The sequence below is a fragment of the Tetrao urogallus genome, assembly GCF_951394365.1.
Source record: "Tetrao urogallus genome assembly, chromosome: 1".
NCBI lineage: Eukaryota > Metazoa > Chordata > Aves > Galliformes > Phasianidae > Tetrao > Tetrao urogallus.
In genome coordinates, this window is record NC_136813.1 from 164,131,999 (window position 1) to 164,149,589 (window position 17,591).

The 17,591-nt window shown below is 35.5% G+C and overlaps 1 protein-coding gene across 1 annotated transcript in view; it reads left to right on the forward strand.

The window, feature by feature from the left end:
- ADAMTS20 (ADAM metallopeptidase with thrombospondin type 1 motif 20) overlaps nucleotides 1-17,591 on the forward strand; it is a gene marked incomplete at both ends in the record, with an annotated part of 83,517 nt that overhangs the window by 29,846 nt on the left and 36,080 nt on the right. Inside the window, 12 exons of the mRNA XM_079536146.1 lie at nucleotides 74-220; nucleotides 538-679; nucleotides 2,033-2,137; nucleotides 8,237-8,382; nucleotides 8,958-9,139; nucleotides 9,264-9,400; nucleotides 10,530-10,647; nucleotides 13,751-13,846; nucleotides 14,956-15,122; nucleotides 15,235-15,364; nucleotides 16,294-16,420; nucleotides 17,059-17,269. Of these exons, the coding sequence (XP_079392272.1) occupies nucleotides 74-220; nucleotides 538-679; nucleotides 2,033-2,137; nucleotides 8,237-8,382; nucleotides 8,958-9,139; nucleotides 9,264-9,400; nucleotides 10,530-10,647; nucleotides 13,751-13,846; nucleotides 14,956-15,122; nucleotides 15,235-15,364; nucleotides 16,294-16,420; nucleotides 17,059-17,269 (1,708 nt within the window). The remainder of the gene's footprint in view (nucleotides 1-73; nucleotides 221-537; nucleotides 680-2,032; nucleotides 2,138-8,236; nucleotides 8,383-8,957; nucleotides 9,140-9,263; nucleotides 9,401-10,529; nucleotides 10,648-13,750; nucleotides 13,847-14,955; nucleotides 15,123-15,234; nucleotides 15,365-16,293; nucleotides 16,421-17,058; nucleotides 17,270-17,591) is intronic.

Below are 17,591 nucleotides of genomic sequence, written 5' to 3' on the forward strand. Positions count from 1 at the left end.
TGCTGTTACAACAGAAGTATTTCCATTAATTATAGCTGAATTTTTTTCGGAGTTTGTTTGTTTTGCTTCTTAGATTTAATGTGCCACATGATGACAGCTTTAAATGTAAAGAAGCTGGAATTAAACATCAATACCATGTTATGGCTCCAACTTTGAATTACCATACAAGTCCATGGACCTGGTCAAAATGCAGTCAAAAATATATCACTGAATTTCTTGAGTAAGTATCAGTATAATGCATACTTTTTTTTTTCAATTTCGTGTCATTCAGAAAAGGGTTAAAATTATTGTTTAAATGCCACTTTAATATTGTTTTTGGTTTTAACCACTGACTTGGAGGGCCTAAATCCCCCAGAAATTACAGATATATAAACCTTTGGAGGATGAGTAGTTCCATGGCTTCAGTAAAGTGATAATCAAAACTTAAAACTAAGACTTTAAAAATATCGGGGCATTGATTATAGAAGAGCTCTTTAGTATGATCTTAATAGGTCAGAACAGTAATTAATTCACGTGTTGTTCCTGTTTTCACAACAGCACTGGTTACGGTGAATGCCTCCTAGATAAACCGAGTGGAAGAATTTATGGTCTTTCTTCTCAGCTGCCTGGATTAATGTATGATGTCAATAAGCAGTGTGAGCTTATGTTTGGCCTTGGGTCGCAAGTGTGTCCCTATCTGGTGAGTGAACAATGCACAGACTCCTGTTTTATAGGTACTAAAAATTACTGAGATGTAGGCCTAAAAATGAAATCTCAGCCAGTCCATTGTTGTAAGAATTTTATCTTGAAGTACGTCAAAGTTTAGATTCTATTCTTAAAAGGGGAAAGAGTTCAGTGGAAAGCCTTGCTGCTCTGTTTAATAGAAATACATAGGATTAAAATCAGGATGAATTAATTTTGATTTGTACATCTGTGAGTGTAAATATAATTCCTTTAAAAGATCCAATCTGAGTAAATTAAAACTTAATGCATGAAAAAAAGAATTATTTAAACATTTTTAATAAATGTTTTCACATTTTAGCCACCATATTACATTAGCAAATTTCTTATCTGCTTTGACTGGTTTTACAAATTTATAACTTTAAAATTAATGTATTAATTCTTACACTTTTCCCAAACGTTTGATCCAAATTGCAGATTTCTTTTACTTTGTCAAATATTCCTCTGCCTTTTGGAATGTACATTTCATATAACTAATCAAATATTCTTTAAAGCAAAATTTGTATCTGGAAAGAAAATAACGTACATAATCAAATGGGTAAATATAGAAATATTTCAGAACACAGTGTGGCCTATGTGGGAGTGCAAGATATAATAATAAATATAGCGTTATGACCTCATTCATTACTGTCAAGATGTCGAGATGATTTTGGAGCAAGTTGTCAAATACCTATACTTGTATTACACAGCTTGTTGGAACTGTTTAGAGGAGAGAATTTAAGATCATGTTCAAAATGTATTAAGTGAAACTATTGGTGTGGTAAACTACTGTATAAAAGGAGTCAGTCTTTATGGGAATATAATAGAAAAGTGAAGAGGAATTCAAAGACCTGAAGATGGGTTACTGAAGGCTGCTTTGAGACGTTTTTAATCCATAAAGTTTATTTGTCCATCAAGAATCTCTTTAATAACTTGAAAAGAAGGTTTTTTTCTTAAGTTTCTAGTCAGTGTGTTTTCAAGAATAGTTCCAGTTAGTGTCTTTATCTGAGTATTATGCTCCAACTCTATTGCATAATATTAACCATAATCTCCTACATGCCTTCTTATTAAATTATCTATTGAATTATAAAATCTAAAGTAATTTATCATTTCTAATAAGATCTATTTCAACCATTCCATGTTTCTGCCCAGTGTTAGGCAAAATCTTTTTTTTTTTTTTTTGGAGGGGTGAGGGAGGAGCTATCTGTACAAAATAATAGCAAATAATAGCAAAAATTAAACCCATATGGTATGAGAAAAACAATGCAAATATCTCAATAGATGTCTAAAGTAATGTACAAGTACAACAAAGGTAATCTTTTTTTCTGTTTAGAAACAATGCAAACGTTTATGGTGCACGAGCACAGAGGGAGTTCACAAGGGATGTCGGACTCAGCACATGCCTTTGGCTGATGGAACAGTTTGCGGTGTGGGAATGGTAAGCCTTCATTTGTTTCTCAGAGCTTGTATGTGGCAAGGTCATTGATGTAGATAAGAAAGACCAGTGCTTTCTGTGTGACAGTACTACTCCTGCAGTGTAATGGTTGCTTAAGAAGTACCTACCTGACTTAACCTGCAGAATTTCTTTTAGTCTTATATCGTTATGACATACATAATACAGGTTGTCAGTTCAAAATAAGAGTAATAGTTTACAGGTGTAATATTGGTAAAAAGTAGGCAGAAGACCTCAGGTGGAAGTTGCCATCTTCTCTTCTGTTTGAAAACTTCAGATAATTCAAAAAACTTGTTTGTAGTAGTGCAACAAAGATGAATTTCCTGAAAAGCAAGCACCTCCAAAGCGTATTCCCTAGTTTCTCTTATTGAGGCTGTTTTACTGAGCTAGAACTAATTAAGTGTGAGTGAATAAAGTACAGGAGTACAGTTGTTCGGAAAAAAATCTTTCAATCAGACTCCTGGCTTCAGAAAATATTTGTGTACTCTATCTGTTTCAGACAAAATGTGAAAGTATCTATCAGTAGCTCTTCATCTATTCCAGCAAGTACCTTAACCACATGTAACTCACACTCATTGTCTCTCTTGCCTACTATAATATAATTCAACATACTTGGATTTGTACAGGGCTGAGAAACAGAACTTTCACTTACACCCTACCTATATGAGGTATGGATTACATTTTTTTTAATGTGAAACGGAAAAAGTGGAAGCTGGACTTCTTGAACCTTGAAATGTTGCTTTATTTCATTAACTGTTTAGAGAATGAGAAGGCAGCTCACTGTTTCCTCATCTGGCAGGTTTTGATTTTTTTTTTGACTGGAGATTTTGATCTGCATCCTCTGAGTACATAACCTACAGCACTTAAAATACCTCGCACAAAGCACTTAAAATATCTTGATGGACACAGAAGTATGAATGGATGTTAGTTGAAGTCAGTGTTAATAGTGAAGATGTGAGGGTTTTAGTGTTGGATTTGCATGTAGCTAGAGACGTGAGAAGAAGCAAAACACTTGAGTTCTTTGCTAATGTAATCTTTGGCTTTTCTGTGTCTCAGTTCACCACTAGCCAACAGAAATATTTTCTCACCCATCAGCTGACTGTGAAAATATGTATTTCAGAGATTTTGACATGCTCAAATATGACAGTGATAAGATTATCTTATGTTTGGCAGGTTTGTTATGCTAAGGTGCTTTAAGTAGTAGTGTGCTTGGCCAGCTTCAAGGGCTGTGGGAAAACTTATATTTTTATCTTTTAATAGTTTAATAGCTTCAAAAAAGTCTGGTTTGATTTCCATATGGAATATGCTTACTACTTTATATATAATAATATTAGTATGTTATTACTAAATTTCCCCCAATAACTTTTTACCTTCAAAGATTGCCTTTTTTCTTTTATTTTTGTATTTCACAATACATAAGTAATGAGGAGTTTGAAAATACTGCCTTAAAGAGTAACAATTTAATGGGTAAACAGTGTCTTACAAATGGCTTCTTTTTCTCTTGCATAATTAGGAAAAGATATTTGAAGGTTGCGAAGGAAGCTTTACTTGATTATATCTACCTGGTGATACAACATTTAACAGATATTTCAGTCAGTCATTGATCAGAAAGGAAGTTCATCATTTGTATAAACTTTATATGTAACCTTAATTCAATTGACTCAAATTTGCCAACAGTAGAGCACTTCTTTTATACAAGAATTCAAAAGCCTACCTTATGCAATTATTGCAGTGAAACCAAACAGTTTTCTCTAGGAAGTGAAAAGCTAATTACAGTTGTTACATCTGAAAAGATGCAAGAAAGAGCAGCCATTAATCTGACAAATTGTCATGCCTTCTTGTGTAAGGCACAGCTCCTTTTCTTTTGATTTTAGTGGGAATAAGCCATGGTGATGAGTTAATGTAACTAGTATATGCTAGCACAGTAAATATATTTGTGCTTGCAACTCTTCTGTTGTGATGAATTCAAAAAATTGTATTTGAGGCATTTTCAATTTTAGTGGTGCTGAACTCTGTTCTCTGTTGGCAGTAAAAAGGCCCAGAGGGAACGGTGTGGAGCTGTGTCAGAGGAGGGTCGGGTTGAGAGTTAAGGAAAGATTCTTCGCCAGAGAGTGGTCGGGCCTAGAACAGGCTGCCCAGGGCAGTGGGGGAGGCACTGAGCTGCTGGAGTTCAAGGAGCATCTGGACAGCTCTTTCAGACATCGGCTTTGATTTTGGGTGGTCCTGTGTGAAGCCAGGAGTTGGACTCAGTGATCCTGATGGGTCCCTTCCACTAAAGTTATTCCACAATTCCATGGTTTTCAACCTACCTCCTCTTAGGAGGATAGCCAGTAGATATTTGATTCTGACCCAAAGTTTTTGATGTCCTAGATACAGTGGAACTGATTTAGCAGCCACCTCTTTTATGAAGATCTCTTCATCTAGAGAAGTCTTCTGACCCACTGTTTCTGTTCGTGATAGTAGTTTGCTATTTGTGTAACAATTAAAGAACAAATTTCAGAGTAATTTGGAAAAACCTTTTTACTAACAAGAAGGAATCTGCACAATACAAGCTTTGGTCCTCTTGGAAAAAATGTGCCCAGTATTTATGAGTGAGAGAAAGTTTATTACCTTTATTCAGTGCCGATATAGAGGGTATGTGGGGTTTGTGTCTTTATAAATGCCCGTAATAGCTGTAGAATGAATTTAGATTTTTGTCCTGAGCCCTTGGTAACATAAGGAGAAGGACACTTAAATATGTGAATTCAGACCAAGAAGAGATTATTTTGATCAGCAAGCAAAGTGCCAGCTTCTAATTCTGAGGTATATTTGCTGTTCTGTTGTTGTTGGTTTCTATTCCTTTTAAAATCATTGTATTGTTTGACTTCCTCATGAGTGCAATAAATGTGGGTTATGTATCCTAAAGAATGATTCATTATGTGTATGTGTATATGTATATGGAAAATAAGTATGAAAAATTCAGATGGACTTTAATAAAGGTGATTAGATTTTAGCTGTCTAGCTGTCTGGGAAGCAGTGGAGGATCTTTTGAGCTGTAAAAACAGTAAAATTTTTTTAAGGGTCAAACAAAGAATTTTTCCTATAAACAGGGATTTTAATGAAATATTTTTCTGATTAGATATGATTTCAGAAAAACTGAGTGTTTTCTGTGGGAGTATTACTAGGGGGAAATAAAGTATTTAGATTTTTCACAAGGAAAAAAATGTTGGAAATGTGAAAATGTTGGAAAAAAATGATTAAAATTGTGTGTTATTAGAATATGTTTTAAAATAGTTGATATCATCTGAGTAATAGATGCAGACTTCTCTGAGAACCAGTACTACAAAGACTTGAGATGCTGTAGGTACAACTTCAGTTAGTTGCAATTCAATTTCTTCTGCATTACATGTTCATTTTACTAACCACTCTGTTTTCATTGTTATTCTATGGTCTAGTCCTCACTTCTTGACGTGGTCTGGTTTGCCTGATTCCATACTTGACCTTTTCTCAGAAAGCAGACACAACAAGGCTGTAAGATGTACATGTATTGTAGGAAGAAGCACATCAGACATAAATCTAAAGTGCAGCAGCAGGTTTCCATAGATTCGTTTGCAGCAGATGACACGGAGAGATTTACATTAAAACATTTATTTCAAGGTGATAAATGGGAACACTCCAAAAAGATAAATACAGCCAGAAACAGTGGTTTAGAGATTTTTGAACTTTTACATTCATCTGAGCAGATGTTCTTATCTAGTTCTTGCTCATTGGGTTATATGATGAGTATGTGTAACTAGAATCACTGTATAGCATGTTCTTGTACACTTATCTGTTACTCTTGATTCCGTTAAGTTTAGCATAGCCTGACAATTAACACTTTAATAATTTCTTTCAAACTTGCTTTCCAGGACACTTAGCAAGTACAGTAAGTTGTAAGATATATTGGAAGTACTTGAAATCAGTTTATCAAATCATTATTTAATCCATACTTAGAAGTCAAAGTGCTTGTTCTAAGTAGGTAGTTAAGAAATACGAATCTGGGTACCTGTAGATCCATTGATCCCATACTTTGAACCTCCTTCTCATCTCTGAAGATGTAATAATTGCATGTGGATTTGGGTCGGGTTTGGGTTTGATTCAAGCAAGCATTAAGGAACATCTGGAATGCGTCTGGTGCCTGAGTTTTTGACTGTGACTCCATCATGTTGCTTCTGTAGGAATGCAGCAGTAGAATAATAGCTGAGACAAGTTTGTTGAATTGTTGAATGTTGAATTGAAGCTATTAAAATCCCAGATGTGAACATGTGCTTTGCATTTTTATAGATCAGAACAATGCTGTTGTGGGTATAAAATTTCATTTTACAACTCTCTTTTCCTGAGTTCTCCCTTCAAGCTGCTGTGAATGTTTTTGTGGAAGGAAGAAGAACTTAAACGCAAGATGCTAGTGTCATATTTGGATGTTTGGATGCGTTATAGGTTTTTGATGTGAGATTTAGAATACTCAGCCTATAGTTGTAAAAAGATATTTCAGAAGATGTTAATGACAGTTATTGGATATGCAAGATCTCTCTGTTTCCTCATGTTTACCTTCAACTTTCATAAACTGCATTCGCATCTTTTATGTTGGTTAGTTTACTTCCTAGAGGTACTAGAAAGTTGAGGTACAAAGGAATCCTAAAGACATCTGGAAAAAAGTAAAAGTAATAAAAACTGACAGTAAGCACTGTGGTGATACGCAGATAACACCAAAACGATGCCATTATTTCACTGGTTGAGTTACAATGTTAGTCTTAGCATCAAGTGAGTGATCTGGCCAGTTTGCTGAAACATTTAAATGGCAAGATAGATCTGGCTTTGATTCTGTGCTTGCTTTGAGCTTTTAATCATCCTGATTGATCACATTCTCAGAGGAAGACTTTCAGGGCTTGAAATACATAGACAGTGCTCGAGAGTCAGCATGACCAAGGGCTGTACAGGCAGAAATTTTACTACCAAATTGGATTAAGAGTTTGGGCATAATTCATAATGGAGAACCTGATTCTTTAACGAAGTCCTGTTTGGAGAACAAGGCCCTGGTCCTCATGGGGGACTTCAGCTACCTTGTTATCTGTTGGTAGGACAGCACAGCAGGGCACAAGTGATCTGGGAGGTTGCTGGCATGCTTTGATAACTTTGTTCTCCAAGTGATTAAGGAGCCAAAAAGGAGATGTGCTCTGCTGGACCTTATACTAACAGTGAAGGCCTTGTTGTAAATGGGAAGGCAGTTTTGGCTCTGGTGACCATGAGGTGGTAGAGTTCAAGAACCTGAAGGTACAGAGGAGGCTGAATAGCTGTTCACAACCATGGATTTCAGGTGAGCAGATTTTGACCTCTTCAAGGATCTGCTTGGTAGTATACTGTGGGATAAGGCCCCAGAAGGAAGAGAGGCCAAAGAAAGCTGCTTAGTATTCAAAGATCACCTCCTCCTAGCTCTAGGAGTCCATCCCAAAGAATAGACAGAAAAAATGCTCATGTTAGAATAACTCTTGAGAAACTATATGCAACATTTAAATCAATTACTGAAAGGGTTGGAATTCTTGGGTTGTTTTATTTTCTGTGTATCCTTGAATTATTTTTCTGTGGTAGAGAGTTTAGTTGGACCAAAAACCTTTAAGACTGTGGGATAATACCAAGCTGCTCTGTGCCACAGAGAGTGAAAATGCAAATCCTAAGCTTCATAAATAACAAGCAGTTGAGTTGATATGATCTGTTCAGATGATTCTCATGACTGATCCATATATGTACTGCAGGGAATGATGGAGTATACTACTGTCAATGTGGCTGTGAGAACCCCTTCAAATTAGAACAGATTAGATCATCAGTCTAATCCTGAGTTTGCAGTCAGTCATCTGAAGTATGGAATTTCCTCATTTGTCTATGAGCACTGTGTCCATGTAGTTCATCCAGTCTGCTCTTTTGTGCTCAGTTGTGGGCAGTCTTCGATGCTTCAGAGGATGGCTGCAGTCAATTTTCTTCTTTCTGTGCCTAATATATATTGTAACCTTTTGCTTAACTTAATCTTAATCTTTGCTTAACTTAATCTTTTTTTGTTTGTCAACTGCACAGCACTGCCGCCATGGAATTTGTGTGAGCAGGGAAATGGAGACACGTCCTGTAGATGGAGAGTGGGGACCGTGGGGACCTTATAGCTCATGTTCAAGAACTTGTGGAGGTGGAATCAAGAGCACCACCAGGCTCTGTAACAGACCAGAGTATGTTTTCTGTTGTTCTCCTTCATCAGAGCAGAGTAAAGGAATTATGACATAATGGTTTAGTTAAAAAAAGATGAAGATATTTTAGTTTCGTGAATTCGTTCTAAACACCAGTAAAAATTTACATTATAGTAAGAAACTTCCATTGACTGCATAATCTATGTGGGTTTCATTCTCTGTAACAAAAATCAGAGAGAACTTTACCCTTATCTTCTACAGAACAAGAGCTGCAATTATGGCTATTGGCTTTTCTTAGAAAGTAATGCCATCTTGATATTATCAGAAGGATATCACCCCAGGTTATTTTGTTTTCCCTGATGAGTAAGAGACAATAGACTAGATCTTGATTAAATAGGTCTCTGTCAGTCTGTCGTAGCTGATGCTACCAATATGCTGTTGATTATTTTTTCCTTTCCAAGAACCTGCTAGTATGGAAGTATTATATAACAGGATTTACAAGTTAGGAAATGTAATTTAAAATTACAGAGGAGATACTGCTTCTGTGAAAATTTTCCTGGAAAAAAGGAATTTTAGAAAACAAGGGACAACATTTTACATTTATCTGTTTTTATCAGACCAAGAAATGGAGGAAAGTACTGTGTTGGCCGCAGGATGAAATTTCGTTCCTGTAATACTGATTCATGTCCAAAGGGCAAAAAAGATTTCCGGGAGCAACAATGCTCTGAGTTTGATGGCAAACATTTTAACATCAATGGTCTTACATCTGCTGTTCGCTGGCTTCCAAAATACAGTGGTAGTAAGTAACTACAATTTTTTTTCAATTAATAAAATGCAAATGTTTGTTTAACAGTAATTACTTTAACATTAATTACTTTAAAAGTAATAAAACAGACAAGAAACCTGTTGGATTTTCTTTCCAGTTTCAATGAAAGATCGCTGTAAACTTTTTTGCCGAGTTTCTGGAACAACTTCCTACTATCAGCTGAAGGACAGAGTTGCTGATGGTACTCCCTGTGGAGCAGAAACCAATGACCTTTGTGTTCAAGGCTTATGCAGGGTATTTAAATCTAAACTTACTAATTATTAAAATCAGTTTTAACAGCTTGTAGAATAGATATTGAATAAATATACACTGAAATAACCCTTATTGAAAAATATGTAAAACCAGATGTTTTGAATTTACTTAAGTTGATTTTAATCCCTACCAAATTAAGATCTGGAAATTGAGGCAATTAAGCAAAGCACATACAGCTGAATCTGAACACCCACAGTCTTTCCTCATTCAGCCTGATGTGTTGTTATTGTCCAAGAGAGCAGAGGGAAACTGATCTGAAATTGGTGTAAATGGAAGAAAAAATCATGCTGTGTGTTTATTGCTATCATATTTCTGCTATCAAAGAAGTGAAGAAGTCAGAAAATGCAAGGGTAGATAGATTACGCATTTATGACTTTACTGCAAAGCGAGGATGAACAGACCCAGGAAAGGAATCATTTAAACGTGCTTCATAGAAGTTATGGAAATGCCCACCAGATTTTGTTAAAAAATAACAAACTGATATATTATTCAGTTTGTTCAAGTTCAAGACCTTTTTGTCCATCTTAAGTAGATTTGCTGATTTCAGTGAAACTGGCTAAATTCAGAGTGAGGAGAAAATGTAGTTTTTTATTTGGCTGTATATCAAAATGAAAGAGGAAATGCCACAGAGCAGTCCTGTTTATGACTGTAGGGGGGAAAAAAAAAAAAAAAAAAGGAAGTGTAAGTAAATATTTATAAATGAGAAGTGTTTCTGTGCCAGTCTACATGTATTCTCTTTCTCGTTTCGCAGTCATGACAGACTTGCATATAATTGATATTCATGCACGTGTACATACCCATTTTAGAATTCCAAGACTTTATGTAAATACACCTTAGTTTACATACCATGTTGATATTTTTATACAAAATCTTTAAATACTTCTAGGTAGCTTTGTACAGTTCTTGGTATATTGAGTGAGTTTGTTGTACTAAGGATGTATAATCCAGAACTATACTGTATACTAAAATGTAAGAAGGCTTTTCATGAACTGCCAAGGAAGATTAGATATATACAGTAAATTAAAAATGTTTTTGGGGAGCGAGAAACTAGCATTGTGTGTTTTCACTGTTTTCCACTGGGCTGAATGATACAACATTATATTTTTTGTAGCAAGCAGGCTGTGATCATGTTTTGAATTCCAAGGCAAGGAGAGACAAATGTGGAATCTGTGGTGGTGATAACTCTTCATGTAAGACACTTGCAGGTACTTTCAACCGTGCTCGTTATGGTATGTTTGTATTTTTAAAATCTTAATGTACGTTTCAGTGTGGTTTAGAAATTGTATGTTTGAGGAAATGGGATTTCAGTGTATGTTCTTTTCGGCCTCTGCTAACAAAAAATATCCCCAGTTTTCACTCGTGTGCCTTTTCAAGGATGAACAGTAATGCACTGTGACACAGTGACCCATCTGCACTATGGTGGAAAAAAAAACAGTTCAATATTTAGAGCAAAAAACATAAGTTATCTCTGGTTTCATATCAAATTCCAAAAGGCCTCTTTGTGTGGTTTCATTGGTTGAAAGAGACCACAGGCAAAGTGAAAATGACACCTGGAGAGCTGCCAAATAGGATCTTCAGTGGACAAAGGAGTTACTGGTCAGCAGGGAAAGCATATTTAGCATCCTGCTGGATTTATTTATTTTTTCCAGGCAGAGGCCTTGTGCCATGCAAAAAGTATCAGAAAGCTTAAAGGTGGGATACAACTACTCCTTCTCTATAAACATAACTTTTCTTGTGTCTATCCAGAGATGTTGGAAGAAGACACAAACAACTAATTTTATTAGAGACTGGATTCTGAATATTTGGTCAAAACACTAAAGAAGAAGAATGTAGTTTTTTGCTTTCCATCACTAGAAGTATCACATGAATTACGTCAGAAATACATTTGATACAAATAAAATAGTATACTAAAGCTACCATTCATTCAACTATGGTAGAGATCGTCACTATGTTGTTTTTATATTAAAAAGTAAATTATGAAAAATGGAAGCTCATAGTATATTGTTGTTTTTTTTTATTTTTACAATCCACGACATAAGGTAGTCTGACTTGAAAGTTACTGTGTCATTTGCTTTCCTAGATGCTTTAACTGATTTACTGTAGTGCTACGTGTTCTGAGGAAATAATTTATATAGGAGCTCATATTTACACTGGGAAGCAAGATGACTACATTAATTATGCAGAGTGCAATAAAACAAGTTTCCCAACTTGTTGCTATAGATAAGACAGAATGTTGTCATTTCTCAGAATCAAATAGACTTGCTTGGATTGGAAGGGATTTGTCTAGTTTCAGCACTCCTACCATGAGCAGGGTTGCCACTCATAAGATCAGGCTGCCCGGGGCCCCATCCAACCTGGCATTGAACACTTCTGATGGGAGTGGGATCCACAGCTCCTCTGGGCAGCTTGTTGCAGTGCCTCACCACTCTCTCATTAAAGAATTTCTTCCTGACATCTAACCTAAATCTTCCCACTTAGTTTAAAGCCGTTTCCCTTGTCCTGTCATTATCAGACCATGTTAAAGGTCAGTCTCCCTCCTGCTTGTAAGTTCCCCTCAAGTACTGGAGGGCTGCAATGAGATCTCCTTGGAGTCTTTTCTTCTCCAAGCTGAACAAGCCTGAATCTCTCGTCTTTTCTTCGCAGAGCAGGTGCTCCAGCCCTCTGATCATCTTTGTGGCCCTCCTCTTTGTTATTTCCTTAGATAAGCTTGCCAAAGTCTGTATACTTGGTCTTTTTCTTTAATCTGTGACTAGTGCCATTCCATACTGTCACAAGCCATTTTACTGAGGAACTAGGCAAGAGCAGCTTGTGGTACGTGCTTGTATTCATACAGTTATGAGGACAGTCATGATGTTGTCATTAAGTGTTTAAATGACAGTGAAACAATCTGAAGAAATTCACTGTAATGAAACACTAATTTACTAAACTCTCAGTTCAGAAAATGGTCATCTAATTATGTAAGCGTAATTGTTATGCTGGTTATAATTGCAGTAGACTAGAGATTCTGAGGATTTCCTGGAAAACTTTCCTTCTCACTGCCTTAGTATGTGATCTAGCATCCTTTTTATACTTGACAAGGCTAGGCAATTTTATTTGTAGTTTCCTCCCGTATTTTGTCTTCTGTATTCTAGAAGATTTTCACTGTGACAGATGAGGGCCTTTTTTGTGTGTTTTTTGTTTTTCTTCCCAATAGTACTAGAACAGAGACTAAAGGCTCTTTTTATCCAGAGCCGATAGCAAATCATGCAGTTGCAGTGCTGCCCCCATCTGGTAGTTTTGCACCTGTGATTAGTTTAAACGTTCCTTTTAAGTTTTATAGTTTTATTAGGTTAAAAGTACTGGGAAGTTAGTGAATTAAGAAACTTAAAAGACTGTACCCATTTAATTTGCCTCCCATGGAAGTGAGTCAACTAACTAAAGTTCAATACAGGCAAGACTTTTAAACACAGCAAAACAAGTGGCAAAGTTAGCAAAGATTATATTCATGCTTCAGATTGCATGTTTTTGTTTATTCTTTCCCGTGTTTGCCATATTCAGTTGTTCTTAGTCACAGTGATCCTTCTGAATCTGTAATTAGCATCTGTGAGAAACTACTGTTTTTGTTTTTTTTTTTTTTTTAGCCTGTACTTAAGTACAGAGCAACAGATCTGAAAAGTAGATCAGTACAGATCTGATTTTGTTACCAGGAGACAAGGATACCGTAATACTGATTGGAGATATTATAGGAAACAGTGGCTCATTTGTGAAGCATTTTTATTCTAGAGGATGCTCAGCATGATAACACTTGTAGTAGCAGAATGTGGATCTGACATAGCTCGTTTGTCTGGTACATCTACGTCTATTATAACACTGCACTATTTGAGTATTTAGGACTTGTTCTTTAGAGTGCTGCGATGCAATACTTTCGTAAGATAGGGAAAGCCTAACTCAGTTGTACAGAGAATGGAAGTAATTTAAGTGATTCATTTAGGCCTGTATGAAAGTTTTGTGTCTAAACTGTGTGAGAGTTTCCTGAGTCCCACGTGATATATGCAACTGCTCTCTAGGTGAACTCGTGTTATTGTTAAAGAATAGAATTCACATTTCTGAACACAGGAATGAATTTTAGCTGTCTTTTCAGTTATGAAAATAAAAATTCAATTCAACTGACTTAAAGAAAAAAGATACATAAAGATACTCGTATTTCCATCCTGAAAACATGAGGGTATTCAGAAGTAATGGTTGCTTGTGCACGATAGAGTTTGTTGACTGAAAGTAGTTAAAAGTATGCTCGTATCTGCCAACATCTGAGTATTTTTATCTGTGGTTAATTTGTGAAAAATTACATTGCAGGTTACAATGTTGTGGTACAGATTCCCAAAGGAGCAACAAACATTGATATTCGGCAGCACAGCTACTCAGGAAAACCAGAAGATGACAACTACCTTGGTAAGGACCTCCAGCGTACAACACTGACAGATGATAGTTGTCATGCTCATGTCAGAAGTCTGCTCTAGACACATGTTGTCAGAAGCTCAATAAAGTCTGTAGAGCAAATATGTAATTACATTGTATCACCACTTGCCTGACTCTCTGGGTAGGTGTTAATTTTAATAATAATGAGATGATGGTAGGTTTCTGATTCCTGAATGTCTCACTTGTCAGAGAAGACAAGTTATAGCGTGATACTGTATGATTTTGTCAATTTTTGAGTTTGTTGTGGCCATGATAATTAAATCATCATGAGCCAGCTAAAGAGCATTTGAGTTTATAAATATTGAAAACATATTTAGAAATGAAGCAGTCAGCAAGTTTACCAGACTTCTCATGTTTTTTCTATTTTTCTGTCATGTCTGAGTGTAAAGATAATATTTTGATAAATTTATTTATGAATTTGTGAGTATGTGATAGAAACAAAGAAATCACAAGTGAATGATACCAAAGATCTTGGTTGTTTTATTTCAGAGTAATTATGTTATCTCTGAAGTGCCTGAGTGTAGCATATTGATGCATAGTTTCTTTCTCCCTTTTTCCATTGTTTTATTAATGTTTACTTTGCTATTCATCTTTGCTATTACAATATTATTATATACAATATTATTATTATTATTCTGAATGCATAATAATTCCCTTTTTCTTACTTTAGAATTTACTTTTAGTAGCTACTTAACTAAAAATAGCTCCAACAAATAGAAGAATGTGCACTGTAGAAATATGTAGATGTTTGAAATACATAGAAATATGAATGATGTTTATTCTCTTCTTCAGTACCTAACTAAACTAATCTAAATTAACTAAATTTAAAGTGTGACTGTACTCAGCTTTCAGAAAAACAAATATTATTAAACGTGTTATTGCAGAGAAATGACAACTGCTCAAATGAAAGCTGCCAATGGTTGAGATGGAATTAATGCATTAGAAATGTTTGATACAACTTTAAAATCTTACATGTAGACTAAAACATGGCAGTGTTGATGCAAAGGTGTATTTTTAGAAGTTTTGATAGAAAGAAACTTCTAATTAAAATAGCTTTACCTACATATTTATTTTACTTACAGCATTATCTGATATTCATGGGAATTTTATCTTGAATGGGAATTTTGTTGTAAGCATGTCAAAAAGAGAAATCAAAATACATGGAGCAATTTTTGAGTACAATGGTTCAAACAATACAGTAGAACGAATTAACAGCACTGATAGGATTGAAGAGGAGTTAACCTTACAGGTGAATATTTACCTTTTTTCATGAATTTGAAAATTGGCTACGTGGTCATTGTGTTCACAATCTTATGTCATGCTCAAATTTACTGAAAAACAGTTATTTTATCTCAATTAAGGTTTTGTGTGTAGGGAATTTATACAACCCTGATGTGCGTTATTCATTCAATATTCCAATAGAAGACAGAAGTGATCTGTTTACGTGGGATCCCTATGGACCCTGGCAGGACTGCAGCAGGATGTGTCAAGGTAGTGTAAATTCTTCTGACATCAGATCCAAAGAGCTGAGGGCATTTAGGATGGGACTAGTCTTAAGTACTCAGATTTTGTTACATCTGCTTGTAAGGAAGAAACTCAGCATTTTCAGTAAACTTTAGGTGCACATAGCATTTAAGGGCAGAATGGCTTCACTTTTTCTCTTTTCAGTATAATTCTGTACCCAGAATTATGTTTGTGTTCCTTCCCTTTTTAACTGTGGGAGTGGTTCATAGAAAATAGTTGAATCAAGTCTAGTACATCCTTCATAATTGTATGTCTACTAAGATATATTTAGCAGCTGTTACAGTACTTCCAGATGGTGAATGACTGGTTTGCCTGGTATTTTTCATATGTTTTTCTGTGTTTTGGTTATCTGCTACTTTGAGTGGAGCTATTTGGAAATATAAATTTAAACCAATATTCCATATGCTACTACAGCCTAAAAATAGAGCCACAATATGTATAAAGTGCATCTATGAAGAGTGTGTGCTCAGATTTTTTTTTATAGATTCTCCTATTAGCAGGTGCTTTCCCGTACTTGAGATAGATGATGAATTTCTGCCGATTTTGAGTCAGGCTGAAGACATACTCATGTGCTAGAGAAGCATAACATCTGCCAACTGTGGTACTTCTCCAACCTGAAAGACTCCAGGTCTTTTAGATACTTTGTGCTCAAACTTTCTCCTTCCTTAAAGAAAGGATCATGACCTCTTAGGTAGCAGAGTGGCAAATGTGATTAGGATGAGTCTGTTCTCACCAGGAAGGTAGCCAGATGCACAGAGCAGCATGGTTCAGCAGATTTTACTCTATACAAAGATTAATGCTAATGGAGTATCTCAGCTAAATTCCTAAATGATGAATGAAATCCATTATTGTAAAAAGGCTCTCTTATTTCCACCTGCTTTTCACTTCTTTACAAGGTATTAGAAGAAGAAGAATGACGTGCATACGTAGAAGTGATCATGTGGTAGTGTCTGATCAAAGATGTGAACATATACCTCCTGTTCCAGATGTCTCTGAAGAGTGTAATACAGAGTGTGAATTAAGGTAAAAAGAGTTTCTTCACTAATTGAACTACTGTGGTCTTTCTTACTTTTATTGATAGAGATTGAAACAAAGTAATTGACTGCTTTATTCTTCCTTCCTCCACTCCCTCTCCTTCCATCATCTGTCACTTCTCCAATCTTTCCCTCCTTTCTCAAATCTGTATGTGTGTGTGCGTATATATATATATATATATATATAGTATAGGCCTACAGTTCTGCAATTAAGTAGAATTAATGTGTTTCTTTTCTAGTTTATATTCATAAAGCTCAAAAAAATTGTTTTACTGAACAGAATATATTTTTCACCAGAACTGTACCTACTGTAACTGAAACTAATTTGGAACACAGTTGTTTTTTTTTTTCCACTCCAAGAAAGCCCTCAATGAAGTGTTCAGAACATAAAGGTTAGAATTATAGCTTATATTTTTCAAAATCACCTGGGAGTTTTAGACAGGTCCTTTAAAGATCCTTTAAATTTAAAAAGATGTTTTTAAAACTGGGTTGAATTCTTTTATATTGCTTTGAAAATTCCAGTCGTGACTAGCTATTCCCTAAAATGCAATTCTAGGCACTTTCTCTGAGTGCTTAATTAACTTAATAAATCATAGTTAGTCTTTCTATAACAGTTTATCTTTGCAGGTGGCACAGCATTGGCAAAAGTGACTGCACATCAAAGTGTGGCCCAGGGTATCGATCTATAGAAATCCACTGCATGAAGTACTCCGTTTCAAAAGGACTCAGTGCTCTGGTGGATGATAGATACTGTGCTGATCAGCAGAAACCACCAACCAGAGAGCCCTGTCATGGTGACTGTATGCTAACAAGCTGGCACTACACAGAATGGTCAGAGGTATGAATTCAGAACCTTTGTAATTATAGCGTTGTAGTTCTAGTTAGTGTTTGTAGGAAATCTTGGTTTCTATTTATATATATTTTTCAGTTTAAATAACTAAAAGAAAATAATGCTTGACAAATCCAGAATGGCCAAAGGTACAAATTCAAAACCTTTTAGCATTAGACTTCTAATTAGTGTTCATAACAACTCTTGTTTTTTTCTAAATATATATATATTTAGTTTAAATAACTGAAAAAAAAACCCCAAAAAAACGTTATACAAATGAGATGTTGTTGGAAGAGGTGATACCGGACTCTGGATTTTGGTAACTGCTGGA